The following is a 14,738-nucleotide window of genomic DNA, read 5'->3' as shown; positions in this document are numbered from 1 at the left end:
GGCAGAGCCAACCCTCAGGCAGGGGTAGGGACCAGGTAGGGCAGTGGCATCAAGGACAGCAGGGAGAGGAGTGCCTCTACTGCCAGTACACCCCAAAGGCAAAAATCCTTGCTTTGCAAAACAAGACAAAAATCTTTTTTGGTGTCTCCCTAAGCCTTTTCAGGGCAGAGCGTGAAAGGGCATATGCTCAGCCCCTTGCACACGCTGCCACCAACCTCCTCTCTTCCACCTCCCCAAGGTCCCAGGAACATGCGCAGATTCTGCCGGTTGGTATCACAGTCCCAGACAACTCCTATAGCCTGAGAGGCGTTAAAAATGTTAATTATCAGAGACTTACTCAGAAGGAGGGAAGGAATTTTTTTTTCTTTTTCCTGGCAACTAAACAAACACAATTCCTGTCAAACCCTTCTGCCTTGCTGGGCAGTAGCAAAGCCAGGCAGAGTGGATCCGCCTGGGGACTGGAGAAGCCCCATCTGGAAAGAGGACAAAGGGGTAAAGAGACAATGCACAGCTGGACAAAGCTGGCAGCCAGCAGGGCAGGCTTGGACACCGCCCCACAGCTGTTCTGTAGCAAAATAATGCAAGTATCTGGTTAGGAACCACACTGTGTCCCCATACTGCTAGGCCCATCTTTTCCTCACAGCATTATTTCCATCGCATCTCTTTTCTTCCCTTTGCAGGTCGCAACAGGACATTTTTTCCCATGAAAGCTGGGGAAACTGGACAGCCCCTGCAGCTGTTTCACGTCACAGTGGGAAACATGAACAAGAACAAAACCCAAAGAGCTGGTAGGGATGTCTGACGTGCTCCTGTGCTTGTGCGGCCTACACTCAGCGTTATTACATCTCTCGGACAAAGGTGATGGATGCTCTGCAGAAAAGTCATGTGTCATCATTTCCCAACACAGTTGTTTCTGTTTCCTGGTGATCTGTTCAAGAAGGAAGGATGGATAGCTAGAGAAAGAGGAGCCTGTGGACAGCACTTTGTTCCTCTATGGAAAGTCCAGAACATCGATCTGTGCCGTTGTGAGTGAGCAGAAGGAGACAGAACAGTCTCTTCAACCCACAAGAATGTGCACAGGGTCAAAACAGGCAGCAGGACAACAGTCCTGATGGAGCAGCAGTCATCAGTGAAACAGAAACAAAGCAGTACCGTGACTCTCCTCATTCACACTGTCTTGTGCGCCCGATGTCCAGTGGTGTGCACGTGCCAGGTAACTGTCCACACCTGCGCTGTCCTATGGGCTGTGCCACATCTCATGTTTGCCAGGGCGCAGTGACTCAGGGAACTGATACATGTTAAACATATCCTCATCCAGACTTGGAGTAAGGTTATTTTCTAACCACAGATCAGTTCCCAAACTCCAGCCCCCCCACCCCAGAAGGAGTGAGACTGCCCAAACAAGGGAGAGGATGCAGACAGCGTGACTGCTGCAGAACAGCATAGGCAGCAAACAACTCCTGGGCACGCAGCAGTGGGAAGCAGCTCTGTTTGGACAGGTGACTGCTTGCCGTCCTCCCTGAGGTCTGCCATGAGGTGCAACCCACCCTTTCATCCTGGAGCCTGTGCAGGGACCCTGCTCCCTGCACTGGGGAGCAAAGCAAAATGAACACACACAAACTGCCAAGCTCAGGACTACAATCTTTACAAATCTCTGCACCTCTGTCCTACCAGTTTTCTTGTATAGCATATGAAGATCTGAAGATCACAACACTATACACTGGAATAACGTATGTACTTTTATTAGCAGTAAAAGACCATTAAAAAACAACCTCTCCAAAACGATTTACAGACAACTTTCAGAAAAGTTAAAAAAATATATTTTGTCAAACATTTGGCTGTATTTGTTTGCAAGTAAAACAGGGAACAATCCGTATTACAGCTTAAAACCAAATTTGGTTTAATCCTTGCAACCTGCTTCGCTTCCTTTAATAATTTAATTGTAACATAATTCCAGGCTGAGAGATGGCCCTTTGTTGCCAGCCCCTTTCATATATTTAATATTTCCCTGGGGCTGATGTGCACAGGACTCAGCTACATCCTTTTTCAGGCTAGTGCACTGGCACAGTGACAAAGTAGGTAGAGCCCAAAAAAGTCAAGTCATGAGTTAGTTTATTCTCCCGCAGAGTAAAAAGCACAAATGTGACCAGAACTCTTCAGCAACAAACAAACAACCAAATAATTTCCAACTTTTTTTTTTTTCAAACCAGCTTCACAGAAATTTTGCTTTTGTGCATGTCAGCTTTAACTTACATTTCAAAGGATTTTCCTAGAAATAGCCAACAGGTCAACTCTTCTCCAAAGAGAAGGCAGAATTCGGAACAGAGTGTGAAACTCGGAGCTCCCAGGTCGCTGGGAATGCCCTTTTCTGTAGAAGTGAGTTATGGTCTACAGGCAAAACACAAACTACAGTAAAATCAACCCTCATCTCTCTCCATTTGCTGACTGCTTTAGTGTTTTCTTTGGACAATGCTAAATATTCAGAAATTGCTTTCAAAATCCAATCACAACAACCAGGAGACAAAAACCACCTACATGAACAAAACACCAAAGAAAGCACAGCTCAACTCTCCTGTCTCCTCTCTTGCAGCAAGTAAATGCGACGAGGCCAGGACAACTCTTTCTCTGCTAGGAACCATACTGAGGTATTTCTCTGCTGGGGATTTCTCTTCCTCTGGCTATGTAGAGCTGAACTGTATCTCTGAAGGAGCTAGAGAAACTGCACACAGGAGCATCAGGCTGGTCCAGCAACCCCAGGGCAGAGCCTGGAAGCCACTTGGAGAAACCTGTTCCCCTTCTGCCTGCAGGCCAACAGGAAAGAGGTCCTCAAGCCATCAGCTGCCCCACTCTAGGAGAGAAGTGATCGTCCGGTAGCTAGACTAGAGTACTCAGAATGGCTGACTCCACCAAGGGCCTGGGGAGCAGCTCAGAGAGGGTGCTGGCCTTGCTGGGGCTCCCTGTCAGAATGAGAGATGGGTGCAAACTGCCCAGCTTGACACTCAGAAAGGCACTTAGCAAGACCTAGTGCTCCCAGGAAAGCATCCAGTTTTCTCCAGGGTGAAGATGTCAGTGCTGAGAGAGAAAGGCCATGCCCCCAACTAAGTAATTTCAGTTATAACAATCATTTTTATAAGCAGAGCCCAGAAGAGCTCCACAGAAGGCGCATGGGGAAGGGACATGGACAGGAGTTTGGGACTGGAAAGAAGGGTTGCCCCTGGCCATATCAAATCAGATCACAACCATCATCTCCCGCAGGAGTGGCAAAAGGGAGGAACAAGTCTGCACTGTCACAAGTACAACCCACGTGCTAACCCTCAGAAGATGAGGGCACATCCTCAGATCCTTCCTGAGTCCAAGGCTGGGGGAACAGGGGAGACAGGCTTAGGAGCATACCTGTGTCTCGCATGCACATGTCAGGCTGCACTGCTGCTCTAAAGCAGCTGGTTGTCAGAATTTCTTCGGGGTTTGTTTTTCAAAACAAAACTACATTGTAGGTCATATCCATTAACATGCCACTCCTCCATCCTTTGTGGACTTCAACTGGCTCCACTCATCTCCTGGAACTCCCTAATGCATGTGACAGCAAAAACCTGCCTTTTCTCCTCCCTCCAAGGGCCAAACACAAAAGAAGCCCCACGATCTCAGCCCCAAGACACACCAGCAAGTCCCCAAGTGCCCCAAAACAGCAGCACACCAGGAGGTATTGAGGCCACAGTGAGGGATTTCAAGTCTCATTGAGTCTCCCATCAAGGAGTAGCAGAACACCTGCGGTCACTCTCCAGCAACCTCCAGAGCCATGTGTTTGCCCAGCCAGGTAGCTCTATCCACAACCATCAGCCCCTCTCCAAGTGCCCCCACAGCCTTTGGAGAAAGCCAGGAAAGGTAACGAGGCCTGGAGAAAAGCAGCAGACAGTGTTCCAGAGAAGGCCATGCCTACCTCTCCCCCAAAGATGTGCAAGGAGCCTTGGGAAGGACAGGACAATGAAGATGGAGTCCAAGCCAGTGTTGTTCGTAAAACAAGTCCTGCAAGGATCTGTGGGTTTTAGCAGCTTGAACAATTAATAAGCGAGCCTGGAAGAGACTGGGACAGCATCAGACTGCTGTGCATGATGGCAGGTGGCCAGTGCTCCCTGGTTAGCATCCATCACCTACGTGAGAGGAAGGGAGCAAGGTGCAGTCACTCAGGCCCTCCACCTGCAATGAGAGAGGAGAGGTTTGCATAGAGTACTAAGTCAGGTTCCACTTCTGTCCTCTTGTACGTGGATACCACCCACCACTCACAGGCAACATGCCGACTGGTGGACCCTCTCTGAGGCCTCAGGAAGATGCTGTTCTGCTCTGGCAGGATATTATAGGCTCTCTTGTGGTAGCAGAGTGCTGCCACACTGGTACTTCCACTTACGACCTGGACTTCTGCTCTACTCAGCCTCCTGCTCAGCCTCAGAGAAAAGGACTAAACGGCCAAGGGCAGAAGCTGCAGCTCATGAACAGTAGCTCCACTTACAGCTCTCCCTGGACCAATGTGCCTGGATTCCATGGGGGAAACCTGGCCAAGCCTGCATGGAGGTCTGCACTGAGCCCTGGGAAGCACTGTGCAAGTTGTGGGGGGGAAAAGATGTGAACTGCATGTAAACTTCAAGAGCACCGATTCCTGGAACACGGCCAGAGGAACCTTCCTCAGCATATCCAGGGAAAGTGTGATTCCAAGGAGCAGGGATTTTAGGAACAGTCTAGGCGAACTTATCTCAGGGATGAGTTATATAGGATTCGGCTGTACAAGACAACCGAGAACTTTGCTATTTCTGACTGATCTCAATATGGAATGAGGTTTCCCAAGATCATATCCCTTTCCTCACCCTCCAGGACACTTCAGTTAATACATTTTGAGTTTTGAACAGGTCATATGTGCCTGAAAAATGAGCTAGTTCCTAGAAGATTTCAAGAGCACCCAGTTTCTGGAAACTTCTGATGCACTTCGGAGAATTACAAAAATATTTAAGAGGATGTTTCAGAGTGCATCCACGCACCACCTGCATCTATCCCACCCTGGAGGCTGCTGCAGCTATAAACCAGTCTGGAAAGCCTTACTGAAGCCAGAGTTTGGCTCTATCTCAGCCACAGGTGTATCTTGGAGAAAGTGAACATTTCCTCTCCGGCCAAGATTCTGCTCTCCTAAAGAGCACAGCACAATTTCTTCGCTGCTATGGCAATGGAATAAATTGAGATAGGAGCTAAGGGCATAATGGGAATAAAAAAGCCAGTGTGACAGTAACAGCCAGAAGAGGAAGAACAGATGATGGGACAAGGGCATGATGGGACTAGAGGAACCCTGAGGTTTCCTGCTGCCTTGTACTCTGCAGTCACTTTCCACGGTGCCTGGAGAGTCTGCACAACACCACTGCTCTGGGGGTGCCCAGTGCCAGCTTTGCCAGAGCTGAACAGCAGTATTAGGCCTCAGGCAGCGGAAAATCAGACCTGCTATCTCACCCTTTCCTAGGGCATTTTGTCAGAACGTTCCCAGATCAAGTCCAAGAAGGGACTGAACAGTGGAAGTGTTTAGGAACAGCAAACCCTTTGAGCCCCTGAATACGGTGGCCCCTGAATTACAGCTGAACCTGGAAACCTGGGTGGCCCCACACAGTGCCTGCAGTCAGCCTGGAGCTCACCTTGGTTGCAAGGGCTGCTGGAGACTCACGAGACATGGGCGCTCTCTGCCAGTGCTGCCACCAGCCTTCTGCAGGGCCAGAGCCCATCACCTTGCCCTTTGGTGCCGCAGCACCCTGCTTATGAAGTGGGGAGAGCAACCCTGTTCTGCCCAGCTGTAAGGTCTGTCAGTACAGAGATCTCTGCACAAGGGGCATCTTTAGCAAAATGAAAGGGCTGAGAGGTTTTATGCTACATGAAAAGTCAGAGAATGGGCCCTCCTCGACTGTCTCCCTTGTCTGTGCAAGGGCCTGTCCCCTCAGCAGCATCTGCATCTAACTGTATCCAACTGGCTGTTTCCTCGCAGGGTTTTGTGGATCTGAGGCTATGGACACAGGTTAGCCAAGGATACCGTCACCTTCGGCTTGTCAAGATTATTCAGTTACAGCCAAGACTGGTTTTGCCTTGTAGCTAGCAATGGAGGAGCAGGGCCATCCCCAAGTCCCGGGCACAGCAAAAGGGGCTCAAGGTATCTTACCTACGGACACAGTGACGAAAGCGGCCCCTCCTCCTACACCAGACGAGAACACCTGGGAACAAACCACTCGTTGGCTCCATTAAACACTCCAGAGACGGTTGTCGGGCACCACTTCGCAAAGGAGGAAGCAGAAGGTGCCTCTTCCTCTTGGGTAGCAACACTCAACCAGGAAACTTCAAGCAGGGAGTAGAGGAGCAACTGTCAATGCTCCCTGACACAGAGTCTGCCTGCAGGAAGCTGGCTGGTATTTGACTGTTCAGTCTTGAGGAACCCCGTGCTCATCTCTACGGAGACCTGCAGAAATCTGCTTGGCCCCAGCCTTGAACTGGCATCCGCCCCAGCCAAAGGCCAGGGAACAGAGCCAGACACCAATTTTGGCCATGCGTGAGCAGGTGTGAGGGAACTGTCATGGGGGAAGATGAGAGCAGAAGCACTCAGGTCAGTTTTCCCTGCACCTGCACAATGCTTGGGGTGATTACATAGAAAAACATGAAAATTTAATCCAATAGCAAAAAATAAATACAAATCAGCTACACATAACTTCCTACTTCTATTTTAAACGAGAGGATTATTTTCTCAGGTCCTGACCTGTGCATTTCATTTTTTTCAAGTTTGAGGTTGGCAATCGGAGAATTAAAATCCCCACTTTACTAAGGATTGGAGATAGGCTGGAAAAACTGTTCTCCAGCTCCAAAAAAGGAAGAAAAACAAACCCACTGAGCCAGGAAGCACGTTTCCCTTCTGTGGGCAGAAAACAACAGCAGACCACGTTGAGGGGTGCTTTTATCCTAGAAGGGATGTGGGACATCTGTCAGCCAGTCAGGGTCCATGGGACTTCAGAGGGAGTTTTGCCCAGATTAGGAAGGTAAAATATAATATCATGCCTGTTCTGGACACACAGGAGAGTTTGTCATGTCAATCTCCCCTCCCATGCCTGGAGCAGGGAGGCAAAGGAAGGAAATGGAGGGCTTGAAACCATGGGAAGGAAGGAAATGGAGGGCTTGAAACCATGGGAACAAAATTATTTGTTTCCAGAGAAAAATCAGGGGGCACAGGAAGGTTTTTACTAGAAAAGCTACATCTTGCTGCAGTAGGCCCAATACAGGAACCCACCCAGACCCACCACCCAGACCCACCACCCAGCAGGGACTGCAGGAGTGAAAGCTGTTCCTCCCCACGCAGACCTTAGCCCAGCCTAGCCTTCTCTGGCTAGGGTTGTCCTGCTTTAAATGACAGCAGTGACAAAGCACCAGCCACTTCCCTGCAGGGTGCCCAGGTGGGGAAACCAGGGGCACAGCCAACACACATCACGTCACTCAGCACTGACACCCCCACTCTGCCTTCACTCCCCCATCCCTTCTTCTTTGTGATATCTGCTGTAGTACCCATCAGTGATAACGCAGTAAGCCAAAAAGCCAGGGTAAAGAGTGAATCACAACACTCACCTATTAGAGAGCCAACGATAACGCATGCCATCATCACAGGTAAGACCATATTTGCAGCGTCTGTAAAAGAGACAACTCATAGTCTTTGCACCCAGACTGAATTTACTTCCTACCCACACCCTTCAAGCAAAAGCCTGCTGCCACTGGGCGGCTACCCTCAGTGCAAGGGAACACAGGGAACACAGACGGCATTTGCCCTTCCAAGTCCCGCTATTCCCACCGTTCACTTCCGCTAATGCTGGCAGCTGAGGGTTGTGTTTGGGGCTAGGAAGTCACGGGGGACTTGTGGAGGGGAGAGCTGTGAAACGCTTCTTGAGAGAAGAGGTGACCTTTCTCTTTTGGAGGGATGCTTTAGACCTGAGATGGCCTCACAGAACTGGGACAGTCACTTGGTTGTTTCCTGGGTTTCCCTTCCCAGATACCAGGAGGAAGCACCCACTTACTCTGAACACGAAGCAGGAAGGAGGTTTCATTCTGGCTCACTTTGTTGCGGACCACACAAGCATAGTAGCCGCTGTCGTTCATTGTCGCTTCAATGATGTGCAACGTGTTGTTTCGAACAAACTGGAAATGGTCACTCCCAAGCAGCAGCTCCCCATTCTTCTTCCACCAGTAGGAGTCTGCCTTCCCCTCCGGGATGTTGCAGACCAGTTTAATGCTGCCTCCTGCTTTCACAGAGGAGTTGCCCACGATTTCTGGCGCAGGCAGTGGTTCTGGGAGACATGGAACAATTGTCAGCTGATGTCAGAACTAGAGCACCTTCCTATCCAGCTATTCAAACTATTGCTTCATAGAGTTTACAAGCCTAGAGCTGCTTCTATCTGATGCAAATGTCCCTAGTTCAAACAGAGCCTGGGGCTCTGCACCCCATGAACCCCATACTATGCATCTACATCAGCTCAAATCAGCTCGAGTACACTTCCTTGCACTACAGACCCAGCAACATGTCCAGCTACTCCCACATGCTTTCACCTGTGCACTTCGCACGGTGAGACTCTAGCACGCAGGCAAAACGTCCCCTTCTCTGCCCAGGGCATCCGAACAATTTTCCATGCCCGTGAGGCAGCTCACATGCTAGGGGAGGACTCGCTGAAGGAGGATTTCAGTTCAGTGGAAAACATGAGCAGATCTGAGAGAGAAACAGTGAGAGGGATATTTGTGATTCTGTGTGAAAGTGAATCCAGATCAGAGTCCACTTGCACTTCCAGGACTCCCTTCCCTACTCCAAAGTACTGTAAAAATTGAGGGCAGAAAGCAAGATGATGTTTGACTGTCCCTTCAGTCTTATCCAACCTCCGCCCAGCCCACAGGGCCCAAAGAAAGCCTCTAAACCTAACAGCTCTTTGCTGATGCCTGCACACAGCTCCCTGCATCCACTGGAGCTGTACCACACTTCAGTTTAAGTTCCGTGGCTTAAATTTCAGAGGCTTAAAAGCCTGGTGTCAGAGTATCTAATACAAAAAAGTGAAAATCACTCTTCTAGGGACTCCACCTAGATCTGCTGTTACAATATGGTGTTATTCACAAAGCAGGGGGAAGCTACCCACCCACTAATAACTTTTCAAAAGTGTGAGCAAAAACCGAGTCACAGGCCAGGCTTCTACTGCCTGGGGAGCACAGCAGTAGCACCCTTTCAGCAGACCGTCCTGGCAGTATCACATTTCAAGGCAAAAGCCAGAGGAGTGGGGCTCAGAGCATGGAGAGGAGGCAATTATTACATATGATTTGAACTGGTTCTTCTTAAATCAAGCTGAAAACAGGCCTGCTTTTCAAGCTACTTCCAACCAGCACAGATGGGTGGAATGCAGCTCAACAGAAACGTCAGCAGGCTCCATCCTGCCTGGACTGAAATGTCCCACCAAAACCAGAGAAATTCCCCATTATGCCCCGGCTGGCTGCGCTGCAGAGGCGGCCTGGCTCACGGGCGGCAGGCGAGACACTCACAGCGCCACACTTCTGCCCCGCTCAACACACACTGTTGGCTATTCCAAAGTCTGGCAGAGCTAACGTAAAAATGAGGTAACGCAGTCACTGTCCAAACCATCACGGTCACTCACCAATAACTTCCAGTTGGAACCAGTCCGTTTCCTGTGACTCCGTTCTGAAGCGGTAGGTTCCGCTGTCCCCTCGCTGCAGCACCATTTGCAGGGAGAAATCCGTTTCGTTGAACTTTGTACGGTTCTTGTAGGAAGCAGCAGTATTTACAGGCTTATTGAGATAATACTTGAGGATGATTTCTTCGTGAGGGCCGTTTTTATACTCCCAGAACACAACGGCGCTGGCGTTCAGCGGCGGGACTGCCAGAAGCACGGTGCAGCTGACCGCCGAGATGAGTCTGCCTGACGCTGGCTGTAGGTCAGCAGAGTAGCAAGGAGCAAGGGTTTGCGCTGGCGAATAAAACACAAGTTATTAAAGAGTTTTAGGTCTGCTGATATTAAAAGCCGGGACCACTGCTTCGCCCGGAGCCCCGACAGCCCCACACCGCCCTCCGAGGCTACAGAGAGGCCCCAGGCGGGGAGCTGGGGGCCGCAGGAGCCGCGCCGGGCGCTGCCACTTGCCTATGATGGCGCTCGGCGCTCCGGCCGCGCCGGGTCCCCAGGCCAGCAGCAGCAGCAGCAGCAGCAGCAGGCAGCACGCGCACATCTGCGGGAAGCGGCACACGCGCGTCAGCGGCCAACGGGCCCCGCCGCGCCGGGCCGCGGCCCCCGCCCGCCCCGCCCGACCTCACCTCGCTCCGGCGGGACGGCGCGGCCGGCGCCGGGCACAGCGCCCCGCTCCCCCTCCCCGCCCGGCGCAGCGCGCGCCGCTCCCGCGCTGGGCCGGACCGGACTGGACTGGACCGGACCGGACCGGACCGGACTGGACCAGAGCGGGCCCTGCGCCCCTCTGCCCCGCACCGCGCACAGCCGCGCCGGGAGGGTCGGGGCCCGCCTGGGGGCGGAGCGGCGAGTAGGCGCCGTCCGCCAGCGGCGGGGGCGGGGGCGGCGGGGCCCGGAGCCTGCGGCCGCCGCCCTGGCCGGGAGCCGGCGGGGAGCGCGGCTGCCTCGGGGGTGGCCGCGGCCTGGCTGGCCGGGCCCTGCCCGCCGTTGGGCTTGCCTGCAAGCCCGGGGAGGGCAGGGACTCGCTGCTTTATGTCGGGGTTTTACGTATAACCGCTTGGCCAGTGGTGACTTTCCTGTGTGCCGGCTGCATTTATAACAGTGCTTCAAAGCAGACGAAGCTTATGAGGAGCCACTGACGACCACAGCGGGCTACCTGCTCAAGCATTCCCAGTTTGAGGGAAGGGAGAATCAGTGAAACCCACTTCTTCCTTTTCCCCAGGGATTTCTGGAGGTTTTTACATCTCTGTTTAAAGCCCCGAGTGCACCTATGTGTGCAAGACGGGAGCGCCGTCTGCTTGGACAGAGTGTTCTCACCGGCATCACTGTCTGCTGGCCTTCGCGTCCTGCCCTCAGCCTGCTAGCCAGTGCCTGACGCCCCCTTCTCACACCCAAAGCCACGGTCCTCAAGCAGGAGGGCTCTGCTGAAGCAGGTCCGTGGAGGTGTCACGAAGATATCCAGGCTGGGAAACTGATCTGCAGGAGCAGTAACCCACCGAAAAGCAGGACCATTTTTGAACCTAGATTTGTTCCCCTCCAGGGTCTAGTGCTTAAGGCAGAAGCATGACACCAAGCCCTGCAAACCCTGAAGGCCCTACATGAGTCCTTCTCAGTCACCCCAGGACTTACTCTGACATCAAAGATGATAGGGCAGTATTTAACAGAAGAAAACACGCTGCTCCATTAAACCACAGCTTCTTTGTAATGAACAAAAAGGTCCTCAAATCAGATGCCTTGTGAAAAAGGTGCTGGGGGATGCTGTTAAATGCATTCACTGACATATTCCATGGCTCCTTAGGAACTTTTCAGCAGATTTCTGCTGCTAGGAGAAGCAAAGGAGCACAGACCAGCCACCAAGAATTATGTTTTCATGATTTGCCAAAGCGGCCTTCCAGCCCAAGATGGTACTGCATGCCGCTCTCCGACAGCGTAGGCCTTCAGGCGAGGAAGGCAAAGACAACCATGATGATATGTTCTCAGCCATGTGTGACTCTACTCTGCTGTCACATGCTCGCTTTCCCTTTGTGACAACGAAGCCCAGTTCAGAGATTCCTACTGTCCCCACCTGAAGTTTATCACATAGAAGTACAAGGAAGGATTTTTTTCCTTCACCGTATTGTTTCCCTCAACCACACAGCTCAGGCGGGGAGTGAAGAATGGTGCGAGGTGGGCACCTTGGATACAGCTGTTTTGCCACAGCAAAACCATACGTGCTTCTCCGAGTGTGCCAGTGACTTAGTGTCTGACGAAACCGACCCTGGATGTATGAAAAATGAAGCCAAGTGAAACTGGTTTGTGAACTCCTCTTGCAGGAAAGCTTCCTGTTGCAGGCAGGTTCAGACACCACTGCAGCGTCTATTTTGAATCCAAAACCACCCTTTGAAACGCAACAAGTTTGACATCAGCCAGGGCTGGGGCCTGTCAGTCTTCTCCCAAGGCCTTGGTGGCCCCGCTGTTTTCAGCAGGAGATCGGAGCTCTACCCGTATCAGCCTGAATCTCCAGAGGGAAAACCAGCTATGGTTTCTTCCCATGAGCACTCCCAAGCTGCAGCCTAGTGCTGGCTGTTCTCAGTGCTACTGACCCCTCTGCTTCCCTTTTTATTACTAGCTGGCCCTCAGACCTGCCCTGCTCCCTCACCCATGAGGCAAACCCTACCACTTGCAGGACCTGTGAGAACAAGCATGAACCCACGCGTATCCAAGCTGGGTGGCGGTGACGGCGTGAGGTGCGTCTCAGAGCTGGTAGCTCTTCCTAGGGCTTTATGTTCAAAAAGCTAATTTTTTTATTTCAACGCATTCAGCGGGGTGGAGTGTGGGGCAGGTGTTTGGGGGACTCACAAGAATCTGGGACAAAAATGTGATGTCATGAAAGGACTAATCTCCCGCTTCTATCTCCATCACATTGCAATTGATGTCACGCTGCATCCATTTCCTTACAGCCGGCCTGCCTGGCTGATGCTTTTGGAAGGAAGCTGCTTCTGCCCATCCAGACCTGGAACCAACGCAGACTGTGTGACAGTTGACAACAGTCACTGGCCAGTACTTGACACTGCTGGTAGAATGCTGTAATGGAAACAAAACCCAGTCTGTTTTCTGCTTAACATCTTTAAACAAGCACTTTCAAAAGAAGAGCCTGCAAACTACACTTGAGAACTCCCCTAGACATTACAAATTACGGATTTGATACGTGAATAATTGTTTAAGGCATGTTATAATTCCCCCAGGCTGCAAATCCCTAAGGTTTCATGAAGAGCAATTGTATCTCTCTCGGGAACTTGTATCCTTAACAGTGTTCCTCTCACTAACACACAGAGCAGGAGATACCAAGCTCTGGTGAGCCTGCGATCTCTAACCCCCACTCTCCTGAGTCTGAGAGAAGGACCTGGACTGGTTCTGGGCAGTGGGAGGCTCTGAGAAGGACAGAGCCTGGCCTGATTTTCAGCACTACAGCAAACTGAACTCCTCCTGTGTCTAGACATCTGGGTCCAGACCCAGCAGAAACATCTGGGAAATCATCCCTCCCTCCACTGTGCACTTCCACCACTCATGGACCCCTGCCACAAAATACCACTGCTCCTGCCCTGCTTGGCTGAAGACACTGTCCTTCAGCAATACCTGTAGAGCTGAAAAGCTCCTCAGTCTTCCTCAGGGCTGAAAGAAAACCACAGAAGCACTGTTAGCAAGTTGGCTTAAATGAGAAAGTACAGGGTGGAGAACAGCATGCCTATGAACCAAGCTGTCTCCACAGGAGGGTGGTCATCTGAATCACCTAGCAGAAGAGTCCTCTCGTCTGCATGGGGAAGTGGGGGTCATCCAGTGTCTGCCCAAAGCTTTCTTTTTATATCAGTCCTCCAATCCCTGGAAAATTATATCCAATGCTCAGTCTGTTCCCTGGTAATGCAGACCATCCTGAACCTGAGAACTCCAGGGAAAAAGTCCTCGTCAAGATTCAACCTCAGAACACTGAGCTACTAGCTCCAGAAAGCATGCGAGAAGTGGCACCCTCCCTTTGGGAGATGGCTACTTGAGCAGAGCTGGTGCGGCCATGCCAACCCCGTGGTGCTGCACACTAGGACCTAAGTGTGCTGGAAAGGCTGTGTCATTGCTGGCATCTCTCCCTGCCACAGGACAGATCCGCACCTCAGGCACACCTCATCCCATTATTGTGCTACCAGTTCACCCCTTTGATGTGCTTTCCCCAAAGACAGTGCCCTGTTTCTTCACCCTGTGTAGGTGTTATTTCATCGAGGAGACAAAGGTGAGGAGGAAAACTTAGCCCTCAAAAGAATCAGGAGTGTCCCGAGAGCGAGAGGATGTCCCAGCATCTGCTTCTAGAGACGCCAGTGCAGTGGAGCTCAGAGCTCTGCACAGGCCCTAGAGACTCTAACCCCTCTGCAAATGAAGCTCTCCAAGCAATGTTAATTTAAAAGCCAAATATAAGGACAGTGCTTGACAGTGGTCCTTCAAAATAATGATATGTTATTTGCCTAGAGATTTACGCCTTTCAGATGAGGGTTTGACAAATGATGATTTCTCTTCCTCAAATATCCATATTCCCCGTGCCTATGGGGACCTCAAACCTCATTCAAGAGAAGTGCCTTTTGGTGCACTCCACAGCCCTCTGCTTGCCCCACGGCACCCCTGAGCCCTCTGGGTGCCTTTCAGTGCCTCCAGGACCCTTCTTCAGCCTCAAAGCCACTTCATCTGCCTTTAAGTGCACCCCAGAGGCCCCATATTTCTGACAATGCACCCAAGCCCTCCATGTGCCCTCTGGTCCACCCTGGACAAGTTAGTTTTTTTAACTGGTGCACGTATGTGTGTGCTTCTGTGCATGTGCGCCTGTGCATGTGCACTTGTGCTTGTGTACATGCACATGTGTTTTGTGCATGTGTGTTCATGTACGTGTGCACATACACAGAGACACACACAGACATGCACACAGGTGCATGCACCCCCCCACACACACATGCACACACATGCACAGATGCACACCTGCGTGCACACGCGTGCAGA

The 14,738-nt window shown here is 51.5% G+C and overlaps 1 protein-coding gene across 1 annotated transcript; it reads right to left on the bottom strand.

The window, feature by feature from the left end:
- Nucleotides 1-1,726: 1,726 nt before the first annotated feature.
- Nucleotides 1,727-10,743, bottom strand: LOC112987756 (HEPACAM family member 2-like). Its single transcript, XM_064518025.1, has 7 exons — nt 10,355-10,743; nt 10,185-10,269; nt 9,684-10,013; nt 8,070-8,339; nt 7,627-7,686; nt 6,182-6,233; nt 1,727-4,194 (listed from the first exon to the last, which is right to left on the bottom strand). Exons 2-7 carry the CDS (start codon nt 10,267-10,269, stop codon nt 4,182-4,184), a joined length of 810 nt encoding a protein of 269 aa, XP_064374095.1. The 5' UTR covers nt 10,355-10,743; the 3' UTR covers nt 1,727-4,181.
- Between the last annotated feature and the right edge of the window lie 3,995 nt (nt 10,744-14,738).

The sequence above is a fragment of the Dromaius novaehollandiae genome, chromosome 11 (assembly GCF_036370855.1).
Source record: "Dromaius novaehollandiae isolate bDroNov1 chromosome 11, bDroNov1.hap1, whole genome shotgun sequence".
Lineage (NCBI taxonomy): Eukaryota > Metazoa > Chordata > Aves > Casuariiformes > Dromaiidae > Dromaius > Dromaius novaehollandiae.
The sequence above is the reverse complement of the archived record's forward strand: the minus strand, read 5'-3'. Positions and strand labels throughout refer to the sequence as shown.

What these genes read in the sequence shown, in the direction of transcription:
- LOC112987756 (XM_064518025.1), bottom strand. Translation starts at nt 10,269, where the DNA reads ATGTGCGCGTGCTGCCTGCTGCTGCTGCTGCTGCTGCTGCTGGCCTGG. An exon ending in GTTCCAACTGGAAGTTATTG is followed by an intron (nt 8,340 to 9,683) that starts GTGAGTGACCGT and finishes CATGTCTCCCAG; the next exon opens with AACCACTGCCTGCGCCAGAA. An exon ending in CTTCCTGCTTCGTGTTCAGA is followed by an intron (nt 7,687 to 8,069) that starts GTAAGTGGGTGC and finishes TCTCTTTTACAG; the next exon opens with ACGCTGCAAATATGGTCTTA.